The 27,929-nt window shown below is 50.1% G+C and overlaps 1 protein-coding gene across 2 annotated transcripts in view; it reads left to right on the top strand.

Moving 5' to 3' along the window:
- Positions 1 to 27,929, top strand: part of LOC126983144 (serine/threonine-protein phosphatase 6 regulatory ankyrin repeat subunit C-like) — a 151,712-nt gene that overhangs the window by 106,202 nt on the left and 17,581 nt on the right. For both annotated transcript variants that reach the window (XM_050835641.1, XM_050835640.1), the window contains exon 4: positions 3,991 to 4,266. In XM_050835641.1, coding sequence (XP_050691598.1) covers positions 3,991 to 4,266 — 276 coding nt within the window. The remainder of the gene's footprint in view (positions 1 to 3,990; positions 4,267 to 27,929) is intronic.

Below are 27,929 nucleotides of genomic sequence, written 5' to 3' on the forward strand. Positions count from 1 at the left end.
ATAGAAAGAGAGGCAGCATGGCGGCGGAAATTAAGAGGTAGAAGACTATCAGTAAGAGGAGGAGAACTGATGAGACAGATAGCCTTACGGCCGTACCATAAGGCAGCCCCTAAACCTTCCTCTTCCTCTTCCCTTAAACGGTGTCCCCTTTCTGCCGGATACTATAAAGTGATCTCGGCCCCTTCCTCCGTTAGGGCTTCTTCCGAGTTGGGTTGGTAGCCTCTGTAAACATCTATACACGGAAATATTGATAATTGAAGCATTTTACATATATTAGTGTAATCATACATATTTTTCAATGTATAATCACGAAGAAAATGGTTGATTGAAAGGCAAATATAGGTATAACTGGGAACAGAGCGTGAGTGATAGGGTTGGCTTCCCTGCGCGGCCCGTGTTTCCACTAGGCCTACGAGAGGGGCGGCCCAGGGGATTGGGGGTGACGTCAGCACCCCTTGGTTTCCACCTCTCTCCACGCACACAGCCAGGAGTCCACATGTGCCCGGCGTTATCACTTCTCTGCCCCTCGCTACCATCCCGTCAAGCAAGGAGCCGTTAGATATGTGCTCGAGCCCCATCGGAGCTATAGGAAAAGACTACCTAGCTCCTTGAGTTGACCAAGGAGGCGTGTTGACACGGCAACTCGGCAAGGGTTAAAAATCATGATACAACCCTAAAGTCTTAACCCGGTAGCAGCGACGGGCCAAATTTGTGCCATGATATAAACCCCCCAAAATAGATGATGCATAAACTGATTGATTATTAGGGCGGTCTGTCTTGGCGCCTCAACTTCGGGGTCATTTGGCGCCGAATCTAATACTAATTACTTATAAAAAAACTATATAAGCTTAAAATTAAAAACGTGATAAAACCAACACTAATAAAACTATAAAACCAGTTAAAATTTAAACCATGATAAAATACAACAATATAAGGCCAATAAAAACTAGAGAAGGTTGAGAACGCCAGCCTTTTGTAGGAAGCCATAAACGTCTTGTCCCCCAAAAGATAATACATATGATCACAAATGCTTTGATATGTATTATAAAATGGTTTGTGTGAGGGGTGATTTTTTCTCATTTTTCTCGCATGGAGGGACCATTAAGAAACATGATTCCCGCTGCTACAGGGTTAAACAACATTTTAAATAATTTATTTAAAAAAAATTTGCAGATTCATATTAGATCAAATACGTTTTATTATAATTCCTGGATCATTTATTACTATATTAATGAGAGAAATGCAGAATTGACGCATAAAATATGCGAAAGGGCTCACGAAGATGTGCCCATCTCGACCCCTTGCCAGATTCCAACAATTTCGCCCCTCAACACCTTTCCTTCGCTTGCGGAGCGGGCCCCTCGAAGATTATGGTATGAGAAATTGGCCGAAGAGCTTCTATAGTCGAGGAGGCTGCCTTATGGTACGGCCGTTAGACTCCACTCTGTCCAAGAGAGCTATGTGAGTGGAGCTCCCCCACAAGTGAGATGCATACTCCATACGAGGGCGGACAATGCCCCTGTATATGGATAGCAACTGTGCAGGGGAGAAGAACTGGCAGAGACGATACAGAACGCCCAACCTCGAGGAAGCTGATTTAGTGAGAGAGGAGATGTGAAGTTTCGAGTTAAGATTTTGAGTTAAGGATAGACCGAGGATGTTTAGTGTTGAAGATGGTGACAGCTGAGTGTTGTCGAAGAATAGGGGATAGGTGTTTGGAAGATTGTCGAGTTGATAGGTGGAGAAATTGAGTTTTTGAGGCATTGAAGGACACAAGGTTCCTTTTACCCCAATCGGAAATGATAGTAAGGTCTGAGGTTAAGCGTTCTGCAGCCTCCATCCTGGAATCATGTAATTCCTGTTGAGAGGGTCTTCTGTTGAAAGAAGTTGAATAATGCAGAGTAGAGTAATCAGCCTATGAGTGGATAGGACAGTTTGTTATGGAAAGAAGATCATTGATGAATAACAGGAAGAGAGTGGGTGATAGGACAGAGCCCTGTGGAACACCACTGTTAATAGGTTTATGAGAGGAACAGTGACCGTCTACCACAGCAGAGATAGAACGGCCGGAAAGGAAACTCGAAATAAAGGAACAGAGAGAAGGATAGAATCTGAAAGAGGGCAGTTTAGAAAGCAAAGACTTGTGCCAGACTCTATCGAAGGCTTTCGATATGTCTAGCGCAAATGAGAAAGTTTCACCGAAACGGCTAAGAGAGGATGACCAAGAATCAGTTAAGAGAGCAAGAAGATCGCCAGTAGAACGCCCCTTGCGGAACCCATACTGTCGGTCAGATAGAAGATTAAAAGTGGAAAGGTGCTTTTGAATCTTCCGGTTAAGGATTGATTCAAAAGCTTTAGATAGACAGGAAAGTAAAGCTATAGGGCGGTAGTTTGAGGGATTGGAACGGTCACCCTTCTTAGGCACAGGCTGTACGAAGGCGTACTTCCAGCAGGAAGGAAAGGTAGATATTGATAGGCAGAAGTGAAAGAATTTGATCAGGCAGGGTGTCAGCACGGAAGCACAGTTTTTAAGGACAATAGGAGGCACTCCATCAGGTCCATAAGCCTTCTGAGAGTTGAGGCCAGAGAGGGCATAGAAGACATCATTAAGAAGAATCTTAATAACAATCATAAAGGAGTCGGAGGGGGGATGAGTAGGAGGAATATGCCCAGAATCGTCCAGAGTGGAGTTGTTACAGAAAATTTGAGCGAAGAGTTCAGCCTTAGAGATAGAAGAGACGGCAGTGCTGCCGTCTGAGTTAAGAAGAGGCGGGAAAGAGGAAGAAGTGAAATTGGAGGAAATATTTTTGGCTAAGTGCCAGAAGTCTCTGGAAGTATTAAAGAAAACAAGATGTTGACATTTGCTATGGATAAAGGAGTTTTTGGTAAGTCGAAGAATAGATTTGGCACGATTCCGGGCTGAAATGTAAAAGTCATTGTTAGCAGGAGTTCGAAGGCTCTGGTACCTTTTGTGAGCTGCCTCTCTATCTTTGACAGCACGAGAACAAACGTGATTAAACCAAGGCTTTTTAGCATTTTACACCACAGTTTATTCACACTCTGCGAGTTTCGCCTCGCTAACTTGTCTAATACGCGTATCAAGCGGGTACTGAACATGGGGGAGGGAAAGGCTCTCAGAGCTGCGACTGGTCGCTATTGATGTACAAAGACTACCTCTTAATAAATGATCCAGCTCTGGGCCAGGATGATTTACATGATTATGTCACTGAATTGAGAATGTGGAGATCCATTGGTCTTCTGTACCTAAAAGTTCCTTGCCAAATGATGTACTTGATACATATGAGCAGTGCTCACAAAATCATCCTGTTACAAAGAAATTATTACTTATTTATGCCACTTTGCCCATTCATCTGTGGTGCCAGACACACAGTGCCTCACCACCGTCTCCCAAGTGATTTTAACCCACACTCCATGACTCCCTCTTCCTCGCCTCATGTGTAAGCCCCACAGCCCTGCCTCCTCTCCTTCCGTGTGGTGTCAGCCATACAGCCTCCCGTTCCTTCTCAGGATATGTCAGCTTCACATGCAGCTATTACCTCACTCCTATAATGTGTCAGCCTCACAGTCCCCTCCTCCCCCATAGCCCCTAAGGTAGCGTTAGCCCCACAGTCCATAGGGTGGTGTCAGCCCCATATACCATAAGGTGGTGTCAGCCCCATACATCATTGGGTGGTGTCAGCCCTATTCACCAAAAGGCGGTGTCAGCCTGAAGTCCAGTGGCCCCACAATTCTTAGGTTAGTGTCAGCCCCACAGTCGAAGGGTAGTGTCAGTCCCACTGTTCCCGCCCTCTCCCGTGGTGTGTCAGCCCCACAGCCCCCAACTCCATCCCGAGGTGTGTCAGCGAAACAGACCCACTCCCTCCCGCGTTGTGTCAGCCCCACAGCCCAGCTCCCTCCCGCGCTGTGTCAACCCCACAGCCCAGCTCCCTCCCGCGGCGTGTCAGCCTCACGGCGCCTCTTCCTCCCCAGTCTTCCGCGTCGCCGGAGGAGCTGCATGACCAGCTGCTTGGCCTCATCATCGAAAGGGACAACGTGAAGGAGGCGTCCCGCCTGCTGTGTAAGGGAGCCCCCATCGAGTCCGTCGCCAGTGGTGGCAACTCACCTCTCAGACTGGCCGTGATACTTGACCGCTGCCGCACGACCAACCTGCTGCTGGCGTGCGGCGCAATGCTTCCTGCCAACTTGCTGCAGGATGCCTGGCAGAGCCCTGACGTGACCTCCGGGGTGCTGGCCGCCCTCACCGCCGTGAGTACTTCCCTCGCTGTCCTGCTGGAGAGAGAGAGAGAGAGAGAGAGAGAGAGAGAGAGAGAGAGAGAGAGAGAGAGAGAGAGAGAGAGAGAGAGAGAGAGAGAGAGAGAGAGAGAGAGAGAGAGATTTACATACAAATTCAGACCACACAGACCCTATGGTCCAGACTAGGTGGTCTGTCCTTAAACTTTAGTGCTCCTACATTAATAAGATGGCTCCAAAACTTTGCATTTCTACTTCAGTAAATATTAAGTTGAAGGAAGTGTCTGTCGAGCTTGTTTTTAAAGGAGTCAATCGTGTTACACTGGACCACAGGAGGGAGCTTATTCCATTCTTGCGCTACAACTTTGGTGAAAAATTTGGTGCAGTTTGAATTTACTTGTTTACATTTAAGTTTTGTGGCATTATTCCTCGTTCGCAGTGTCATCGATCATACACAATTTTAATATGTCCACATTCGTAGACATTAAGTATTTAAAAAAAATCGATCAATTTTACACATAAACGAAGTTTCTCAAGAGAGAACATATTAAGGGTTTAGGACCTCTCGTCGTAAGATTTGTTGCGCAAGGAGGGGATCCTTTTTGTTGCCCGAAGTTGAACATCTTTTAATTTAGCAATGTCCTTTGCATGGTAGGGAGACCAAAACTATACCGCATATTCTAAATGGGGTCTGACTAAATATTGTAAAGCGGGAGTATTATTTCTTTATTTTTTAATAAAAAGTTTATTTTAATGTCCTAACATTATGTTCGCTTTATTTGCTGCATCGATGAATGCATTCACCAGTCATTCAGTGGGGGCATACGCCGGGGGGCGCGTCGCCTCACCAACCTTACGACGCCAAGCTCCATGCATGCTCCCTTCCCATCCTGAGTACATCCTGGCACAATCTATCGACTTGCTCAAGCCACGATCTCCGTGGGCGTACCCTTGGCCTCCTTCACTCAGGATTGTCTCATATAAAGACAACCCGATGACCACGTGCCCGTATAGTCGGAGCTGGCGTTGACGGACTAAAGAGGTAATTTATGTCGAATCAATCTCACGGAGTCGCCGGTTTGACACAAAGCCATTCCATCGATATCCTATGATTCTGCAAGATAGAGAGGCAGCTCACAAAAGGTACCAGAGCCTTCGAACTAATGCTAACCATGAACTTTACATTTCTGCCCGGAAACGTGCCAAATCTATTCTACGACTAACCAAAAACTCTTTCATTAATAGAAAATGCCAAAACCTTGCTTTCTCTAACTCTTCCCGTGACTTCTGGCATCTAGCCAAAAACATCTCCAACTTTACTTCTTCATCTTTCCCTCCACTCCTCAGTCCTGACGGCAACATTGCCGTCTCACATATCTCTAAGGCTGAACTCTTCTCTCAAACTTTTTCTAAAACCTTCACTCTGGACGATTCTGGGCATATTCCTCCTACTCATCCCCCCTCTGACTCTTTTATGCCTGTTATTAAGATTCTTCAAAATGATGTTTTCTATGCCCTCTCTGTCCTCAATCCTCAGAAGGCTTAGGGACCTGATGGAGTGCCTCCTATTGTCCTTAAAAACTGTCCATACGTGCTGTCACCCTGCCTGGTCAAACTCTTTCGCCTTTGCCTGTCAACATCTACCTTTCCTTCCTGCTGCGAGCATGCCTTCATACAGCCTGTGCCTAAGAAGGGTGACCGCTCCAATCCCTCAAACTACCGTCCTATAGCTTTACTTTCTTGTCTATCTAAAGCTTTTGAATCAATCCTTAACCGGAAGATTCAAAAGCACCTTTCCACTTCTGACCTTCTATCTGATCACCAGTATGGGTTCCGCAAAGGGCGTTCTACTGGTGATCTCCTTGCCTTCCGAACTGACTCTTGGTCATTCTCTCTTAGCCGTTTCGGTGAAACCTTTGCTATTGCGCTGGACATATCAAGAGCTTTTAATAGGGTCTGACACAAATCTTTGCTTTCCAAACTACCCTCCTACGGTTTCTATCCTTCTCTCTGTACCTTTATCTCCAGTTTCCTTTCTGACCGTTCTATTTCTGCTGTGGTAGACGGTCACTGTTCTTCCCTTAAATCTATTAATAGTGGTGTCCCACAGGGTTCTGTCCTATCTCCTAATCTCTTTCTGTTGTTCATTGATGATCTTCTTTTCAAAACGAACTGTCCTATCCATTCTTGCGCCGATGACTCCACTCTGCATTACTCAACAGGAACATCACAACAGGAACTTAACGATTCAAGGCTGAAGGCAACAGAAAGCATAGCCTCAGACCTTACTATTATTTCCTATTGGGGCAAGAGGAACCTGGTGTCATTCAACGCCTCAAAAACACAGTTTCTCCACCTATCCACTCGACACAATCTTCCAAACAACTATCCCCTATTCTTTGACAACACTCAGCTATCACCTTCAACACTAAATATCCTCGGTCTATCCTTAACTCAAAATCTCAACTGGAAACTTCATATCTCATTTCTTACTAAATCAGCTTCCTCGAGGCTGGGCGTTCTGTACCGTCTCCACCAGTTCTTCTCTCCCGCACAGTTGCTATCCATTTACAGGGGCCTTGTCCGCCCTCGTATGGAGTATGCATCTCACGTGTGGGGGGGCTCCACTCACACAGCTCTCCTTGACAGAGTGGAGTCAAAGGCTCTTCGTCTCATCAGCTCTCCTCCTCATACTGACAGTCTTCTACCTCTTAAATTCTGTCGCCATGTTGCCTCTCTTCTATCTTCTATCGATATGTTCATGCTGACTGCTCTTCTGAACTTGCTAACTGCATGCCTCCCCCCCCTCCCGCGGCCCCGCTGCACACGACTTTCTACTCATGCTCATCCCTATACTGTCCAAACCCCTTATGCAAGAGTCAACCAGCATCTTCACTCTTTCATCCCTCACGCTGGTAAACTTTGGAACAATCTTCCTTCATCTGTATTTCCTCCTGCCTACGACTTGAACTCTTTCAAGAGGAGGGTATCAGGACACCTCTCCTCCCGAAATTGACCTCTCTTTTTGGACACTCTTTTGACCTCTATTCAGGAGCAGTAAGTAGCGGGCTTTTTTTCTTTACGCCCTTGAACTGTCTCCTTAGCTGTAAAAAAAAAAAAAAGGCATCAATCCGCCTCTCCAAGTCCCCATTTAGCGTCTATGTCTCACACCCATAGAGTAAGACAGGGAGCACCAGGGACTTGAAGATCCGGTCTTTGTCCTTCTGCACATGTTTCGACAACGTTATATACTCGTGTTGAGCGAGTCCATAACACCGTGGACCAAGCCAATCCGCCGTAAGACTTCCTGGTGAGACTCACCGTTGTTATGAACTACGCTACCAAGATACGTGGTTATGAACTACGCTACCAAGATACGTGAAACTTTCTAAGATCTCAATGTCCTCGCCACACGTATTCACAGACTGCTCTGTTTCATCCAGCAAGCCTTCAAACACCTGTACCTTGGTCTTGGCCCAGGAGACCTGAAGTCCCAAGGTCTTCGCCTCCTCGTGCAGTGCCTCGAGAGCCATCACCAAAACCTCCAGTGACTCCGCCAGGATAACTGCATCATCGGCAAAAACAAGATTTGTGACCCTGGTATTGCCAATGGATGCAGTGAAGGTTAATTGTATTTTATGGTAACAAGGGTTCTTACTGTGTTGGTTGCTGGGTTTGTAACTAGAACTCCATTCAAGGCGAGGCATTGAGAATTTTTTTTTTTTTTTTTTTTTTTACAGCAAAGGAGACAGCTCAAGGGCACAAAAAAGTAAACATTAATAAAAAAAAAAGCCCGCTACTCGCTGCTCCTAAAAAGAATCCAAAGAGGTGGCCGAAAGATAAGTCAGTTTCGGGAGGAGAGGTGTCCTGATACCCTCCTCTTGAAAGAGTTCAAGTCGTAGGCAGGAGGAAATACAGATGAAGGAAGATTGTTCCAGAGTTTACCAGCGTGAGGGATGAAAGAGTGAAGATGCTGGTTAACTCTTGCATAAAGGGTTTGGACAGTATAGGGATGAGCATGAGTAGAAAGTCGAGTGCAGCAGGGGCCGCGGGAGGGGGGGAGGCATGCAGTTAGCAAGTTCAGAAGAGCAGTCAGCGTGGAAATATCGATAGAAGATAGAAAGAGAGGCAACATTGCGGCGGAGTTTAAGAGGTGAAGACTATCAGTATGAGGAGGAGAGCTGATGAGACGAAGAGCCTTTGCCTCCACTCTGTCCAGAAGAGCTGTGTGAGGAGCCCCCCCACACATGAGATGCATAGTCCATACGAGGGCGGACAAGGCCCCTGTATATGGACAGCAACTGTGCAGGGGAGAAGAACTGGCGGAGACGGTACAGAACGCCCAGCCTCGAGGAAGCTGATTTAGTAAGAGATGAGATATGAAGTTTCCAGTTGAGATTTTGAGTTAAGGATAGACCGAGGATGTTTAGTGTTGAGGAAGGTGATAGCTGGGTGTTGTCAAAGAATAGGGGATAGTTGTTTGGAAGATTGTGTCGAGTGGATAGGTGGAGAAACTGTGTTTTTGAGGCGTTGAAGGACACCAGGTTCTTCTTGCCCCAATCGGAAATAATAGTAAGGTCTGAGGCTAAGCGTTCTGCAGCCTCCAGCCTTGAGTCGTTAAGTTCCTGAAGGGTGGGTCTTCTATTAAAAGAAGTTGAATAATGCAGAGTGGAATCATCGGCGTAGGAATGGATAGGACAGTTCGTTTTGGAAAGAAGATCATCAATGAACAACAGAAAAGAGTGGGAGATAGGACAGAACCCTGTGTGACACCACTGTTAATAGATTTAGGGGAAGAACAGTGACCGTCTACCACGGCAGAAATAGAACGGTCAGAAAGGAAACTGGAGATAAAGGTACAGAGAGAAGGATAGAAACCGTAGGAGGGTAGTTTAGAAAGCAAAGATTTGTGCCAGACCCTATCAAAAGCTTTTGATATGTCCAGCGCAATAGCAAAAGTTTCACCGAAACGGCTAAGAGAGGATGACCAAGAGTCAGTTAAGAAGGCTAGGAGATCACCAGTAGAACGCCCCTTGCGGAACCCATACTGGCGATCAGATAGAAGGTCAGAAGTGGAAAGGTGATTTTGAATCTTACGGTTAAGGATTGATTCAAAAGCTTTAGATAGACAAGAAAGTGAAGCAATAGGACGGTAGTTTGAGGGATTGGAGCGGTCACCCTTCTTAGGTACAGGCTGTGTGAAGGCATACTTCCAGCAAGAAGGAAAGGTAGATGTTGACAGGCAGAGGCGAAAGAGTTTGACCAGGCAGGGTGACAGCACGGAGGCACAGTTTTTAAGGACAATAGGAGGCACTCCATCAGGTCCATAAGCCTTCTGAGGATTGAGGCCAGAGAGGGCATAGAAAACATCATTTTGAAGAATCTTTATAACAGGCATAAAGGAGTCAGACGGGGGATGAGTAGGAGGAATATGCCCAGAATCGTCCAGAGTGGAGTTTTAGAAAAGTTTGCGAGAAGAGTTCAGCCTTAGAGAGAGATGAGACGGCAGTGTTGCCGTCAGGACTGCGGAGTGGAGGGAACTATGACGAAGTGAAGTTGGAGGAGATCGTTTTGGCTAGATGCCAGAAGTCACGGGAAGAGTTAGAGAAAGCAAGGTTTTGACATTTTCTATTAATGAAAGAATTTTTGGTTAGTCGGAGAATAGATTTGGCACGATTTCGGGCAGAAATGTAAAGTTCATAATTAGCATTAGTTTGAAGGCTCTGGTATCTTTTGTGAGCTACCTCTCTATCATTGACAGCACGAGAACAAGCGTGATTAAACCAAGGCTTTTTAGCGTGAGGAGTAGAGAAAGAACGAGGAATGTATGCCTCCATTCCAGAGACAATCACCTCTGTGATGCGCTGAGCACACACAGAGGGTCTCTATCCTGGAAGCAATAATCATTCCACGGGAAATCGGAAGAAGTACATCCTCAGGTCGTCCCACCGAGCTGAAGCAAAATGCCAGAAGCATCGCCTCTTCGGTGGGTCCAGAGGATGTACAGGAGCGATAGGACAGGATGCAGAAATAAGATTGTGATCGGAGGAGCCCAACGGAGAGAACAGTTTGACAGAATAAGCAGAAGGGTTTGAGGTAAGGAAGAGGTCTAGAATGTTGGGCCGATCTCCAAGACGGTCAGGAATACGTGTAGGGTGCTGGACCAACTGCTCTAGGTCGTTGAGGATAGCAAAGTTGTAGGCTTGTTCACCAGGATGGTCAGTGAAAGAGGATGAAAGCCAAAGCTGGTGGTGAACATTGAAATCTCCTAGAATGGAGATTTCAGCGAAGGGAGAGTGGGTCAAGATGTGCTCCACTTTAGAATTCAAATAGTCAAAGAATTTTACATAGTTGGTAGAGTTAGGTGAGAGATAAACAGCACAGATGTATTTAGTAATAGAATGACAGTGAAGTCTTAACCAGATGGTGGAAAATTCAGAAGAGTCAAGGTCGTGGGCACGAGAGCAAGTGATGTCGTTGCGCACGTAGGCGCAACATCCAGCTTTGGATTGAAATTTAGGATAGAGATAGTAGGAGGGAACAGAGTAGAGATTGCTGTCAGTAGCCTCAGAAACCTGTGTTTCGGTAAGGAAGAGAAGGTGAGGTTTAGAGGAGGAGAGATGTTCCACAGAATGAAAATTAGAGCGAAGACCGCGAATGTTGCAGAAATTGAGAAGAAAGAGGTTCGAGGAGTTATCAAGACACCTCTCGGGTCGGCAGCCAGAAGGGGAGTCCTCCCTGGGGGAATTTGTGGTCCCCCCCCCAGGCGGGGACTCCGAGGCATTGCTTAATTGAGCCATTTTGAATTTTGAATTTTGGAAAAAGGTGTATATGTTATGTGAATGTAGTGTGGTGTGGATAAAGAGAGGATCTGTCTTTAGAGAGCATGCTGAACTACTCTCCGGTGTTGGTGAGACAATAGGGAAACGGTTAGTGAGGACATGGGAAGGGTCTTTGGAGGGCTTCAGCTCCCTTCTCACCTCCCATATATACCATACTTGATCAAGTTGGCAGTAGGGTGCCGGCCTCCATGGCACTTACTTGGGAATAAAGCACTTCTTCGAGACGCCGTTTTGCTCGACCGTGACTGGTGGCAGCGGGAAACTACGATATTACGGACTCTACGCCCGCACCCCGCCTTCCGGGGCGTTTCATGCTCACTACACCCTCGTTGAGGATGCCAACGTCTTGCGAGGGGTGAAAGTGTGGGATAAGCCGGACTACCGGGCTGTCATGCTACGCCTTCGTCTACGGGGACGGACGGCTGCCTACGTAGAGCAACAAGTGCAGCTGAACACAGAATGGGGGAAGGACGACACCAACATACTGGACCGCCTGTCGTCGAGGTTCATTACCGCTGACGCTATCGAAATCAGGATTCTGCACTTCGACCTCCTCGATAGGCTCGGGACGGCTCGTTTCTTCTCCGTACTCAATGCAAATTCAGGGCACCACCAAATGCCCATGGACAAGAGGGACAGTGCTGTGTCTGCGTTCGTGGTGCCTCGGGGGCATTACGAGTGGGCAGGGAGGAACCCGTTCGGGTTAACAGTGGCTGGGTGTTCGTTCCAGCGGATGATGTTTACCATACATGGGGAATGTGACTACATCGATGCCCTCTGCTACCTAGACGACATCCTGATCTGGGGCGAGATATGGACCAAACACAACGATGGACTACGTAAAGTCCTGGCCAAGATAAGGAATGCCGGGCTCAAGTTAGCACCTAGAAAGTGCCGTTTCGGAGTCCGTAGGGTAGAATATATTGGCGCAGACGCGCAGTTGTGGGTGATGGGATGCTTAGTATGAGTAAACAAAGAGTGAACGATCTGAAAACAGTTCCGAGGCCAACAACAATACGTGACCTCAGGAGGGCTCTCGGTGGGTTCTCATACGTGCAGCGCTGGTTACCAGGCATGGCAGAGACAGCTAAGCCGCTCTATAAAGCCCTGGACAAGAACCCTCACCAAAGACTGGTTTGGACTAAGGAGATGGGCACTTATTTCAGAATCTCAAGTCGTAGGTAGCACATGCAGCTTCTTTAAACCTCACGGAATACAAGAAGCGCTTCGTGCTTGTGACAGACGCAAGCGATGTTGGGACAGGTGCGATGCTTGTAAACAGATGGACGATTGCTTCCGGTTGCATTTTTCCACCATACCCTCACCCCGGCGGAGAGACGTTATTCAGCGACCGAAAAGGAATTTTTGGCGGTGATCGTTGCAATAAAAGGATTAAGGATTTACCTGTACTTCTCCCAGTTTTTTTTTTTTTTTTAATTCGCTGCGTATTGCGCCGGTAGGCTCTCTCACCGATGGGTCCTGATGGTCGGCCCAGCCCATTGTGGCGCAGGCGAGTGTTTTTAGTGGCGTCATCTTGTTTTGGCTCATACTGCCCCCCGTAGCTCATCTTTGAGCCTCTTTTTGGAGAGGTTGTCTAGAGTCCGGGTTGATAGATGGTCTTCAGGGCAGCATGTGAGTAGTCTTAGGCCACTCGGCGGTGACTGAAAAATCCCAGCTGTGTGGCGGCTAGGATTCAAACCCGCGTCCCTCCTGGATCTTCTGGACGCGGCGCGGGCACGCTAACCACTCAGCCACCGCCTCCCCATCTGATCACAGATTACCGGGCTCTCCGCTGGTTCAACTCTCTCGATGTAAGTGAAGAACGGGGTAGAAGAGGGAGATGTATCGATTTTCTACAACAGTTCGACATCACCCCGATACACAAGGCTGGCCGTAGTCCACCCGTGTCTATAGCGGATTACCTGTGCAGAATAGCTTTAGGCGAAGAAAGAGAAGGAACTTCGGCTGGGGCGGTCAGCACTACAACTTGTCTCGACAGCATGTTCTGGGACGTGACAGATATTCTATATTTGATAGATGGATATGCATATTCGGGCTACCGTGCACTCTCTCCTCTGACAGAGGTATGCATTTTACCTCCGAGATGTTCCAGGCAGTTTGTCGCGAAGCACGTATCCAGCAGCGGCTTGGCTCACCCTACCACCCCCGCAGCCGGGCTCAGGTGGAGAGGCAGAACCAGTTGATGGATAACCTTCGGTGCCTATGTACGAACAACATCGACCAGTGGCCTGAAATGGTGCCCCATCTGCAGTTCAGCCACAACTCCTCGACGGAAGAGTCACAACACCAGCTAGTGTTTGGTATCCCCGCCAGATGACCGGAAGATGTAATCGACCGCGAAGTATGTCATGGTGACCCCGATTGTTACGTTCCAGACCGGAGTGATGCAGAGGCAGCGCGAAGACTAGTGCAAGAGAAAACGAGGAAAACCCAGAGGGCGGTGCGGACAGCGAAGGAAAGGATTGCCCTGGCACAAAGGAAGGTGGGAAAGCTCGTACGCCTCAAGCTCTCCAATGCAGAGCGACGCTTCAGGGGGGTAAGAAAATCGCCCCTTACCTGTCTTGCCGTTACCGCGTCATCAAGGTGTCGAGGGGAGGATGGTCTTATCAGGTCATCCCCGAGGATGAACCAAAGGGCCGAGTGAAAGTGTGTCACTACGACACAAAACCCTACTCCTGGGAGGCGCCATACGCCAAGACGCAACCTCCCCTCAGGGACGCTGGGGACGGCACACGCCCACCTCTTCGACGGTCGACACGAAACAGACAGCCTCCGGGAAGATTACAAGTCGACCCCCGCCGAACTGCGTATGGGTTCGAGCGGGAGGAACACTACGACGACGAGACTGATGAAGACGACGATGAGTATAACGTACATTATGTCAGCGATTGTGATAACTGAAGATTTTTGAGACGTGGGGAGTGAGGGTTAAATATTATGGTAACAAGGGTTCTTACTGTGTTGTTTGCTGGGTTTGTAACTTGAACTCCATTCGATCCGAGGCATTGAGATTAGAGATACTTGATCAAGTTGGCAGTAGGGTGCCTGCCTCAGGGTGCCGGCCTCCATAGTACTTATTTGGGAATAAAGCACTTCTTCGAGATGCCGTTTTGCTCGACCTTGATTATGCCCCGCAATGACTCTGCCTAGTACCCAGTCCATACAAGTGTTGAAAAGTGATGGGAGAAGGACACAGCCCTGTCTCACTCCCGCATTCACAGGAAAGAAGCTCGACAAGCCTCCACCACCACCCCCCCCGCACACGCACACACACACACACACACACACACTCACACACACACTTCACAGTACTCTCTGTCCCAGAATACAGACCAGTTAGAATCCAATAGTCCTCGCTGACATCCCACGAAGTCGCAGGAGTTACCAGAGTGCCTCGCAATGCACTGAATCAAACGCATTCTTGAGATCGACCTAGGCTGCAAACATCGTCGGCCGAAACTCACGTCGGAGCTCCACCAGTACGCGAAGAGCTAGGATACGGTCAGTTGTTGACTTACCAGGCGTGAAGTCGGACTGTTCACGTAACTGCAGCTTCAACAGCTAGCTGCGAATTCCTATCAGCAATAGATGGGCAAACACCTTGTCTGGCACTCAGAGCAGTGTAAGTCCTGTCGGTCCCCTTTCCCTTTCCAGATAGGGGCGACCAACCCCCTCTTCCAGTTAGAGGAATGGTATCAGAGTGCCATACGGCAGTAAAGACCGCATGCAACCCGCGGACCATGGCCTCACCTCCAGCTATGAGCAGCTCCGCACTAATGATACAGGTGCCAGGGGCCTTTCCACCCCTCATCTTTGCCACAGGCTCTCTGACCTCGGCCAGAGAGGGGTGGGTTTTCGTCGATGGGTGGATCAGCATTCGCCACCTGCAACCCAGCAACTGGAAGCTGCCCACGTGGAGGGTCCGCCGTGTACAACTGCTCAAAGTACTCAGCCCAACGAGCCCTCTCCCCATCCATGTCCAACACGAGGTAGCCATCAGGTGTTCAGATAGCGCTCACCTGAGAAGAAGACTTGGAGCGGAGCTTCTTCAGGGCTCAGTAATTAGGTCAGAGGTCATTCGCATCTAAATGACCCTCGACTTCCTCAGCGAGACCCCTGACATACCACTCCTTGTCTCTCCTCAGGAGAGTTCTCATTCCCAGCAAGTCTGGCAGCGCGACTCTCCTCAGGCTAGACATATCGAAAGCTTTCGATATGTCTAGCGCAACTGAGAAAGTTTCACCGAAACGGCTAAGAGAGGATGACCAAGAATCAGTTAAGAGAGTAAGAAGATCGCCAGTAGAACGCCCCTTGCGGAACCCATACTGGCGATCTGATAGAAGGTTAGAAGTGGAAAGGTGCTTTTGAATCTTCCGGTTAAGGATTAATTCAAAAGCTTTAAATAGACAGGAAAGTTAAGCAATATGGCGGTAGTTTGAGGGATTGGAACGGTCACCCTTCTTAAGCACAAGCTGTATGAAAGCATACTTCCAGCAGGAAGGAAAGGTAGATGTTGACAGGCAGAGGTGAAGAGTTTGACCAAACAGGGTGTCAGCACGGAGGCGCGGACGCTCTCCAATGCACTCCTTGGCAGCTTGCAGAGTCTCACGTTTGAAGGTATCCCACAGTTCTACAGGGTCCTCCAGGGTGCTGAGCACATCGAACCGATATGGGACAGTCACTGCATACTCCTGAGCACATGCCAGATCCTTCAGCCTCTCGAGATGGAACACAGTAGTGTTGCATCTCGAGATTCTTCTTGACCTGACATGAAGCTTGAATGTTGAAACAACAACCCTGTGGTCAGTTGCAAAGAACTCAGCACTCCGGTAAACTGTGCAGTTCTGAAGGATCATCTAACAAGTACTTACGAGGATGTGGTGAATCTCCTTAGCCACCCCTCCGGCAACGCTATACCAAGTGCAGCGGTGCATCTCTGGTCTCTGGTACCAGGAACCCGCAATTCTCAACATCCTGAATCTTGCAAGATTCAGGAGGAGAGATCTGTCAGTGCCAGTAGTAGCATTGAAATCGATTAGGACAATGAGTGTGTCCCGGGGAGGGCACTGGTCTAATACGGAGTCGAGTTTGGCGTTAGAAGACCTCCTTCTCTTCAGTTTCACGCATCTCAGTAGGAGCGTACACTGCAGCAAGAGACATGTAGCCCAATGTGTGCTTCAGCCTCACTTTCATTATTCGCTCATCAACCGGAGCAACCTCGACCAAAAATGGCAGCAGGTCCGGGACTTTTATTTGTTTTAAAACATTGGAGAGCATTTAGGATTTCATCGGTACTTATTACAAAATTATCATATCGATGCATTGCGGTGAGAATTTGAGGTTCGACGCGACTTTGACGTCAAGGTCCTTGACGCATTGAACACTTCTGAGTTTAACGCCACGCATTTCGTAATCGAACCTCTTACTTCTTGTTCCAACTTGGAGGACCTGGCACTTCTTATCTACATTAAGGGCATCTCCCAAGCTGAAATTTTATGCAAATCTTCTTGGAGGCTTTGTCTATCTTCGTCAATGAGAACCGAGTTACCAATATTTGTGTCGTCTGCAAATTTACTAATGAGATTATTGATTCAACGTCCACATCGTTGATGTAAATAATGAAGAGCACTTGGCCAAGAGCCGAGCTCTGAGGGACGCCACGAGTGGCTGGCGCCCACTCTGAGTAAAATCCGTCGAACACCACTCTTTGTTGTCTGTTGCTCAACCGATTCGCGATCCCTTTTTTATACGACAAAGGAGATAGTTCAAGGGCATAAAAAAAACAATAATGAAAAAAGGCCGCCACTTATTGCTCCTAAAAATAGTACAGAGGAGTGGCCGTAAGACAGGTCAATTTCGGGAGTAGAGGTGTCCTAATACCCTCATCTTGAAAGAGTTCAAGTCGTAGGCAGGAGGAAATACAGATTTTTTTTTTTTTTTTTTTACGTCGCTACCTGTTGCGCCGGTAGGCATCTTCCTGGTGGGGCCTGATGGTCGGCCCAAGGCTTCTTCCAGGTGGGGCCTGATGGTCGGCCCAGCCCGTTCTGGCGTAGGCGAGTGTTTATAGTGGCGCCATCTTGCATTGGCTCATGCTGCCCCCCGGAACTCGTTCTTGATTCGCTTGGACGGCTTCCTCTAGAGTCCGGGTTGATGGGTGGTCTTCAGGACAGCATGTGGGTAGTTTTAAGCCACTCGGCGGTGACTGAAAAATCCGAGTGGTAGCGTGGGGATTCGAACCCGCGTCGTCCATCACGCGGTGAATGTGGGTCCAGTACGCTACCACTTCGGCCACCGCCTACCAGAGTTTACCAGCGTGAGGGATGAGAGAGTGAAGATACTGGGTAACTCTTGCATAAGGGGTTTGGACAGTATAGGGATGAGCTTGAGTAGAAAGTCGTGTGTGGCGGGGCCGCGGGAGGGGGGGAGGCATGCAGTTAGCAAGTTCAGAAGAGTAGTCAGCGTGAAAATATCGATAGAAGATAGAAAGAGAGGGAACATGGCGGCGGAATTAAGAGGTAGAAGACTATCAGTAAGAGGAGGAGAGCTGATGAGACGAAGAACCTTAGACTCCACTCTGTCCAGAAGAGCTGTGTGCGTGGAGTCCCCCCACTCGTGAGATGCATACTCCATACGAGGGCGAACAAGACCCCTGTATATGGATAGCAACTGTGAGGGGGAGAAGAGCTGGCGGAGACGATACATAACGTCCAACCTCGAGGAAGCTGATTTAGTGAGAGAGGAGATGTGAAGTTTCCAGATTTTGAGTTAAGGATAGAGCGACGATATTTAATGTTGAAGAAGGTGACAGCTGAGTGTTGTCAAAGAATAGGGGATAGGTGTTTGGAAGACTGTGTCGAGTTGCTAGGTGGAGAAATTGAGTTTTTGAAGCATTGAAGGACACAAGGTTCCTTTTACCCCTATCGGAAATTATAGCAAGGTCTTGGGTTAAGCGTTCTACAGCCTCCAGCCTGGAGTCAAGCAATTCCTGCTGAGAGGGTCTTCTATTGAAAAAAGTTGAATAATGCAGAGTGGAGTCGTCAGCGTATGAGTGGAAAGGACAGTTTGTTATGGAAAGATCATTGATGAATAACAGGAAGAGAGTGGGTGATAGGACAGAGCTCTGTGGAACACCACTGTTGATAGGTTTAGGGAAAAAAGCCGGAAAGGAAACTGGAGATAAAGGAACAGAGAGAGGAATATAATCCGAAAGAGGGCAGTTTAGAAAGTAGAGTTGTGCCATACTTTATTGAAAGCTTTCGATATGTCTAACGCTAATGAGAAAGTTTCACCGAAACGGCTAAGAGAGGATGACCAATAATCAGTTAAGAGAGTAAGAAGATCGCCAGTAGAACGCCCCTTGCGGAACCCATACTGGTGATCAGATAGAAGGTTAGAAGTGGAAAGGTGCTTTTGAATTTTCCGGTTAAGGATTGATTCAAAAGCTTTAAATAGACGGGAAAGTTAAGCTATATGGCGGTAGTTTAGGGTAGGCGGTGGCTGAATGGTAGCGTGCTGGGCCCACATTCACCGCGTGATGGACGACGCGAGTTCGAATCCCCACGCTACCACCTCGGATTTTTCAGTCACCGCCGAGTGGCTTAAAACTACCCACATGCTGTCCTGAAGACCACCCATCAACCCGGACTCTAGAGGAAACCGTCCAAGCGAATCAAGAACGAGTTCCGGGGGGCAGCATGAGCCAATAGAAGATGGCGCCACTATATACAATTGCCTGCGACATGACGGGCTGGGGCCGACTACCATTTAGGCCCCTCAAGAAAAGCCTACCGGGGCTATAGGTGTACACGTAAAAAAAAAAAAAAAAGTTTGAGGGATTGGAACGGTCACCCTTCTTAGGCACAGGCTGTATGAAAGCATACTTCCAGCAGGAAGGAAAGGTAGATGTTGACAGGCAAAGGTGAAGAGTTTGACCAAGCAGGGTGTCAGCACGGAGGCACAGTTTTTTTAAGGACAATAGGTGGCACTCCATCAGACCCATAAGCCTTCTGAGGATTAAGGCCAGAGAGGGCATAGAAAACATCATTCGGAAGAATCTTAATAACAGCCATAAAGGAGTTAGAGGGGGGATGAGTAGCAGGAATATGCCCAGAATCGTCCAGAGTGGAATTTTTAGAGAAAGTTTGAGTTCAGCCTTAGAGATAGATGAGACGGCGGTGCTGTCGTCAGGGTAAGGAGAGAAGGGAAAGAGGAAGAAGTGAAATTGAAGGAGATATTTTTGGCTAGCTGCCAGAAGTCCCGAAAAGAAATAAAAAAAACAAAGTTTTGACATTTGCTATGGATGAAAGAGGTTTTGGTAAGTCGAAGAATAAATTTGGTACGATTCCGGGCGGAAATGTAAAGATCATGTTTAGCGGGAGTTCGAAGGCTCTGGTACCTTTTGTGAACTGCCTCTCTATCTTTGACAGCACGAGAACAAGCGTGATTAAACCAAGGCTTTTTAGCATGAGGAGTAGAGAAAGTACGTGGTGTACTTGAGCGTCAATACCTAGTAGCTTTAATTTGTAATTTGTGATGTGGAGCTTTGTCAAACGCTTTCTGGAAATCAAGATAGACTACGTCCAGTGATTTGATTACGTCATAAATTGACAAGAGGTTGATATAAAATTTCAATAGGTTTGATAGGCAGGATCTCTTGTTACGGAACCCATGTTGTGAATCATTAATTAATGAGTGGCTTTCAAGATAACTCACAATTTTGTCTCTAATTATGCTCTCGAGTAGCTTACCTACAACTAAAGTTAGACTAATGGACCTGTAATTACGAGGTATTTTTTATCTCCTTTCTTAAAAATCGGTTTTACGTTAGTCTTTATACCATCCGAAGGGACGATGCCTTGTCACAAGAACATATTGAATACGGTTGTGAGAGAGGAGAGTCTTCGCTCTTTGTTTCTTTACGTAGTATGGGATATACTTTGTCAGTTCCGGGACTTTTATTTTTTTAAGGGATGTGATAGCATTTAGGACTTCATCGGTACTTATTACAAAGTTGGGTAATGCCTTAACGGGATTTACGTTAGTATTGTTACGAATGTGTATGATTGTATGTGTAATGTGATGAAATTGTAGCATGATGCAATGTTAGCTCAGCATAGTGCAACTCTATTTGTTGGGACAGAGAGTTGCTGAGGGGAAGTTGAGGGTGGCGAGCGGAAGCGAGTGTGAGCAAGACGCGTGTCTGGGCTGGCGGGGGTTCAGCTGAATGCCCCGTTCGTGAGCCGTGTGCGAGTCTGTCGTGCCTCTGTGTCCCTGATTAACTGTTCTGTGCCCTTGAGAGTTGCTGTACTGTGTGAGGAACCTGTCATTAAACTAGAAATTAGTGTTGAACGTGTATCCTTTGTGCCCTGCCTCGTTCCGCCTCCCCTCGGTGTTCTGTGTGGGCCGTTGTCAGTGACTGGTGCCCGTGTGGTTGTTCTGGGGATCACGCCGCCTGCTTGCCAGTGGATGGTGTGTGGTGGGGGGTGGCGTAACACTTGGTGTCAGGAGTGGGATAAGTGAACAGTGAAGCGCGCCGAGTCGTCATGGCGTCCCCCAATGGTCGCCGTGAGGGTGAGGAGACGGGCAAGGCCGAGGCTGACGCGGGTGAGGTGAAGCCGGGCCAGATGGACTTGTTCGCTGCCATGCTGGTCGAGATGGAAAAGAGGGCAGAAGAGAGAGCACGCGAGCAGGCTCAGAGGGCAGAAGAGAGGGCACGCGAGCAGGCTCAGAAGGCAGACGAGAGGGCACACGAGCAGGCTGAACAGGCACGCGAGCAGGCTCGCCATCTTGCCGAGGTCCTCCAGAGCAGTCTCTCGTCCCTGAAGGCGGAAACCCAGCAGTACATCGACAAGGCCTGCAACAGCGTGAAGAGTGAACTGCTGGGAGGTGCAGACTCTGAAAGGCGAGGTCCAGGGCCTGAGGGAGGAGGTGGAAGCGGAGAGGCAGCGGCGAGAGTTGGCAACGTCACGCGGGGAGGAACAAGAAGCGTCACGCGTGCTGGCGGCGGGTTCCTGGGTGGCGGACTGACGGGGCTCCGCGTGGGGCCCCTGGGAAGGGCCCCTGAAGCCTGGTGGCGTTGTGGCGGAGCCGGTGGAGGCTGCAGGAGGCTGGGGAGCCGTCGGAGCCGCTCCCTTGCGTCCAGCTGGTGCTGGGGTCTGACCCATTAACCCCGCCTCGTTGCCTCTCTCACCGCCTCCCTCTCCGCCATGTCGGCCGGCTTACAGCCCACGTGGTCCGCCCGCTCCCCTCTGCGGCTCCTTAGCCTCCCGGCGCTCAGGGAGGCTTAAGCCAGCGGAGCACGACGGGAAGGTGGCGTGGGAGTCCTATGTTGCCCAGGTTGAAATGCCAGCTGCTGCCCAGGGATGGAGCGAGTCTGAGGAGGCGTTGCTGTTGGCAACAATGCTGCGGGGCTCAGTGGACGAGCCAGGCCGCTTGGCGGTGGGCGCCGCGTCCTAGAGGACCTTGGGGCGGTCTTACATGTTGGCCGCCACACGACTCCAGGAAGCGCCACAGAGGCTGTGTGGCGTCACGGGGCACTGCGTGCAGTCTGAGGACCCAGTGGAGGCTCGTATCGGCGTAGACAGCGCTGTGGAGCGCCGGCCGACGGACGTCGCCGATCGAGACGAGCCGTGCGTGCTGGGCCTCGACTACCTGCCGCTGGGCGAGGCCTGTGCCGACCTTGGACGGGGGCTGGAGAGGCTGCGCGGACAGGCGCCTTTGCTCCCGAAGGTCGGCTGTGCAGAGGTAGTCGCGGCGGAGCGACTGCACCTTGCCCCGGGGACGGAGGCCAGGGTCCTCTGTTGCCGGTCGGACGCGATGCCAGCGGAAGGCGCGGTGGAGTCCACGGAGGGCCTGCAGCTGCCTGATGGTGTGGCAGCCGGACGGAGTCTCGAAGGAGCGGGGGAGGAGTCAGTCACGGTGCTGGTGGCTAACTCCTCCTACGAGGCTCGGAAAGTACCCGCTGGTGCCAAGCTGGGCACCTGTGAAGAGGTGGAACAACAAGAGGAGGCGTCGGGGAGCACGGAGTCGGCCGCTGTGAGGCCGCTGCCCGACTTACTAGAGGATTCGGCGCACCAGAGCGCCGCTCACTTGACGGAGGCGCAGACGAAGGTGCGCCACACCCTGGCTCGGTGCGCGGACGTGTTCAGCGGGGGTGGATTGGACCTGCTGGGCTGCACGGGGTTGGTGAAGCACAACATCAGCACGGGAAATGGTGCGCCCACCAGGAGTCCGCCCTGACGTGTCGTGCCGGCCAGGCGGGAGGAACTGCAGCGCGCCGTCAACGAGCTGGCGGCGCAGAGGGTGATGGAGCGGACAGACAGTCCGCGGCCCTCAGCAGTCGTCCTGGATATGAAGAAGGACGACATGCAGCGCTTCTGTGCGGACTGCCGGGCGCTGAGGGACGAGACTGGCGAGGACTCTCACCCCCTGCCGTGGACTGATGACGCGCTGACGAGGGCCTTGGAGTTCGGGGCCTTGACGACGACCAACGGCCTGGGGGCGGCCGCCCCGCCCTGCCATGACTTCCGGGGCCGGATGGCGAAGGTGAAGATAAAGGAAGCGTCGAGGAAGGCGAGCCCAGAGGGTCTCCATGGCTCATGCGGGGGCTGTGGCGAGAAGAGGCACAGGCGTAGTCGGTGCCCGGGGGAGCGAAGGACGCGTTCCCTCGACCGGCTGAGCCCCGACGCCCTCCAGCCGCGCTGTAAGGACTGTGGCCAGTCAGGCCACCGCTCGAGTGCCTGTCCCAGGCCCAGGGACGCGGCGCGGACGGGAAACGTGGACGGGCTGGAAAAGGGAGCCGACTTCCAGCCGTCTCCCGCCCTCGGGCCCTGCCTTGAGTAAGCTGCCGCCGCCCGACCAGCGTGTTGCCAGTGGGAGGCTTAGCGGTTGTAGCCACGACGCGTGAGAGTGGACACCGGGGACTGAGGAGTGCTCGGCGCGGCCTGACCCGGGGTAGTGTGTGCTGCTGGAGGGGCCAGTGGAGACTCGTATCGGCGTAGGCAGCGCTGTGGAGCGCCGGCCGATGGACGTCGCCGATCGAGACGAGCCATGCTTGCTGGGCCTACCTGGCGCAGGCCAGTAAGGCTTGTGGTGGCCTCGGACGGGAGCTGGAGAGGGTGACCGGAGAGGTGCCCTTTGCTTCCAGGAGGTTTTCGAGCATGGCTGCGTGGGGAGGTAGTCACAGCCTGCCCCGAGGGTGGAGGCCAGGAGCCGGTGTCGACTGTCCCGAGCGTCACGTGGAGCGGATGGCGTGGAAGAGCCCACTGAGGACTGGCGGCTGGTCGACGGCGTGGCTGACAGGCGGAGCCCTTGGGGGCGCGAGAAGATACTGTGGAGGACGTGGTGGAGGACAGACTAATTTATGAGTATTGCATGTATTTTTCTGTGTTCAATGTTCGGCCGGGAGCTCAGGCTACCGGTGGATTTGGCCACGGGGCGGCCTCCCGACGTGAGCTTGCCCACCGTCACCTCTGGCTTCGCAGCGGCACTGCAGGAAAGCCTGGCTGAGGTGCACCGACGCGTGCGGGGCAAGCTCAAGGTGGCAGGCCAGGCCATGAAGGAGACATACGACCGGCACATGAGGGACGTGAGGTACTCCGTGGGTGACAGAGTGTGGCTGCATAACCCTCGCCGTAAACGAGGGCTCTCGCCGAAGCTACAGAGCCCCTGGGAGGGGCCGTACACGGTGGTGGCAGCCCTCTCTGACGTCACCTACCGGACTCGACGGGGACGAAAGCGCCCGCTACTCCTGGGGCCACGGCGGGGAAGGAGAGGACGTAAGCCCCAGCAGCAGCGACGACGACGTGTCAGAGGTCGACCAAGGGGCGAACGAGAACATGGGCGGTGCGGGCGAAGCGGCAGACGTCAGTGATGACCCTGAGCAAGGACTTGGGGCCGACGACGCCGCTCTGGGTGCCACCGCCTGCCTACCGCCACCCGCATCTCCCCAGCGGCGCCCTCGGCGAGAAAAGCGACGGCCGGGATGGTTAAGAGACTTTAGTGATGTCCCAGGGGACTGATTAATTTGATTTATTTCATGTGTTTTCTTTTTGAATGTTGGGGCAGCCGGGTCGACTGCCTTTTTAGGGAGGGGATAGTGTTACGAATGTGTATGATTGTATGTGTAATGTGATGAAATTGTAGCAAGATGCAATGTTAGTTCAGCATGGTGCAACTCTACTTGTTGGGGCAGCAGAGTTGCTGAGGGGCAGTTGAGGGTGGCGAGCGGAAGCGAGTGTGAGCAAGACGCGTGTCTGGGCTGGCGGGGGTTCAGCTGAATGCCCCGTTCGTGAGCCGTGTGCGAGTCTGTCGTGCCTCTGTGTGCCTGATTAACTGTTCTGTGCCCTTGAGAGTTGCTGTACTGTGTGAGGAACCTGTCATTAAACTAGAAATTAGTGTTGAACGTGTATCCTTTGTACCCTGCCTCGCGCCGCCTCCCCTCGGTGTTCTGTGTGGGCCGTTGTCAGTGACTGGTTCCCGTGTGGTTGTTCTGGGGATCACGCCGCCTGCTTGCCAGTGGATGGTGTGTGGTGGGGGGTGGCGTAACAGTACTGTTGTCGTCGTTGGTGTTGGTGCACACAAAACCAAAGTTAGTCAAATCCTTCGTCAAAAAGATCGTGACTAATGTGTTAGTCATTTCATTCGACCCCTACATCCTTGTAGCTACTGGTTAAAAGCGTTTATAACACTTGCCTTACAAAGAAAATAACTCCTCGTTGAATGTTTGTAACATATTATGAAATAAATTGACTGAGGATGTGATAATATAGCGCATTAGGTTCGGAATGAGGCAATTTGAATCGACCGCCTCCAGCGGCGGCGTGTCGCCGCTAGGGTGCGCCACCGTCGCAGCAGCAGCGAGTTCAAAAGAAAACATGGCCGGAGGTAAACATAACGCCGCTTCCCCTGCCACTCTACACGGCCAATCGCCTCATCTCCCGTACCTGCCACGCCTCATGGGACGACACCACCTTCATGGGCCAGTACCGCACCAACTCCTTCCCACAGCCGTGGGTGAGGAAAACGTTCCGCGTCCTAGACGTGGCCTTGAGGTTCCTCCGCCTGGGCCCTGGGCCACACACACCTCGGCGCTCACCTCCACCGCCTGTCCCCTGACCCTCACTGCCCCTGCTGGTGCAGGACCGTCGACACCATTGAGCACCTCCTGCTGCACTGCCCACGCCACCACTCCCAGCGAGTGCTGCTCCGACACCGACTCCGCGCCCTGGACGTGCCCACCTTTGACCTGCCCACGCTGCTGGCGGCGGCAGGCGTCCACCCCTCACGCCAGGAAGCTGTCATCCGCCTCACCTGCGCCTTCCTCAGGAAGACGGGGCAGCTGACGTGCATGTGAAGCCCTCACAGGACAACACCAAGGCTCATGTGAATAGTGAGCGACTAGATCGCCGCGGCCCAAAACAACGAGACGTGGGTTCACTGCTGGTAAGTTTTGTTGTTCCTCTAGTGATTTATGTTAGATAGTTATGGGTGAAGTTTGTGGGCAGAAACAGTACATGCAGTAGCAGATTGAGTGAGTTTTAGGTGTGGTGTCTTTGCCTCTTTGCCACCCTTGCTAAAACTGGACAATTTTTTTTTTAACATTTTCAGTGTATGGACAGTGATTTCCAGTGATCAAACACAATATCAGTACCAGGGGAAATGCCCATCGTATTGACCATCAGCCAGGTGCTCATCCTTGTGTGTGCCTTCATAGAGCACTTACTGGTGGTGGATGACATGTTTGCTCAAGGAGTCATTCAAGAATCACATTCCCCGTGGATTCATCACTTTTATCCCCCCAAAAGGATGGTTCATTTCGACCTGTGGTGGACTTTAGGAAAGTAAATGAAATCACTATCCCTGATCATTTTCCCCTCCCCATTCTTACTATAGTGACCATCTTCAGTTAATGAGGTATTATTCCAGAGTTGCCAGCCAGCGACTATTGGGTCACAGGGCCCACGAAGCTTGAGCTACTCGGTAATTCTTTACAAGAAGTCCGCCTCCTCCTCTGCCATTCCAGCCCCGCCCTACCCCCCAAGACAAGCCTAGGAACCTGTGGAGAATTGGGGTTGTGAAGGTGGAGTCAAATTAACTGAAAAATGGGCCTCCAAAACTACCATAAAATATTTCCCTAGGATAGGGAAAATTCCTAGTTAAAAGTTTAAGGGGAGTTCCATTAATATATTGTCTTGTAATCTATTCTAACCTAACCTAGCAGAGGGAGGGTCAAGTTTTGGTTAGGTAAAGACAGGTTGGAGTAGTTTAAATATACTTGACGTACAGTGTAAGCTGTCAGATATACGCAGTTCAGTACACTTTTAGGAGTAGAAAATTTACCCTATTTTAGTGATTTGGGGTGGTAAATTTGGGAGTCCCATATTTCAGTCAATCTCCTTTCCCCCAGGTTGTTTTGGGGGTGGGGGGCACTGGCGTAGCGGAGTTCTTGTAAAGAATTACCAAGTATTTTTTCAATCATCATAAATTATCTGTATTTCTTTGGGACTTTCAACAATTACACTTCAATATAAGTGATACTAATATTAGTAATAATGTAGCTGATCATTCTCATTGTTTTATTTATTGGTAAATGAGAGAAAATATAAATGCTATTAGGTAGCATTTCCTCATCCATAATCGTTCTTGCATGAAAGCCCTGTGAAATCAAGCCAAAGTGGGCTTCTTAAAAAAAATCTATTTAAATTACATTGTTTGCTGAGTTCCTGCCATGCATGTATCAGCCCCACCCCTCCAAGACTAGGAAGGCCAGGTGTTTGTGTCTCGGTGAGGTTACCGGCTTCCGCTCCCAGCATATTATACTTCACCCTCAAATGATTGCAGGTTGTTGTGCGAGATGAACCGAGACCTTGGGTGGACGACTGCCGCTACCAGAAGCATGAACAGGTCAAAGGTGATGCCGCTACCAGGAGTGTAGGCAGTTCAAAGGTGATGGCTTTAGAGCCAGGAGTTGTGGGTGGAGGAAAACACTATTGGATGGATGCCAATATCGCACACAGACAATAAACAAAGGAGGCTCGCTTTCTGCCGAGATGCCTGGCCCCCAAATGTTCTGATAAATTTCGCCGAAGGCGACAAAGATTCACCCAAAGCAGGTACTCAGCATGTAATGTAAACAATATTTTTTTAAAGCTCATTTCTGCTTGGATTTCACAGGTCTTTCATGCAAGAACGATTTGGGATGCACTGGAAATGCTTAATTGTTTCATTCTGCATATTCACATCAAATGATAGCTATGCTATATAAAACTATTTAGATAAAATTGAATATTTCTTTACAGTAGGGCTGCACTGTTGTAAACCAGAGTCGTGACCTCCAACCAGCTCCCTAAGCTAATCTCACTGCCCCCCAACCCCTCCCTTACAGGTGTTATATGCACAGGCTTCAGCGAATTATTTCAAATACAGGTTAAGGTCAATCTTTATCATCATTTCATCGACGCATGCTCCAAGGAGCTCCTACCAGGGAATGGCCATGGCAGAAGAGTGTCCGTCTTTTTCTATCCAGACACTCCCTCCTTGTCTGCTCAAAGTTTCTCAAGGATCTTTCCCCCTTCTCCCTAACGTACGCCTGCATCCTCTCTCTCCATTTCATTGGAGGTCGTCCTCTAACATTCCCTCCCTCCATCTCACTCACATACACCATCCTGGTCATCTCACTCTCCTCCATTTGCTCCATGTGACCAAACTATTTTAAAGTGTCACTTCACTTCTTCCACCACTCAACACCTCTTCCCTTCACCCCTGTGACACATTCCAAAACGTTCATACACACTTCCATTACTTATTCCATCCATT

This window comes from Eriocheir sinensis, chromosome 53, assembly GCF_024679095.1.
Source record: "Eriocheir sinensis breed Jianghai 21 chromosome 53, ASM2467909v1, whole genome shotgun sequence".
Lineage (NCBI taxonomy): Eukaryota > Metazoa > Arthropoda > Malacostraca > Decapoda > Varunidae > Eriocheir > Eriocheir sinensis.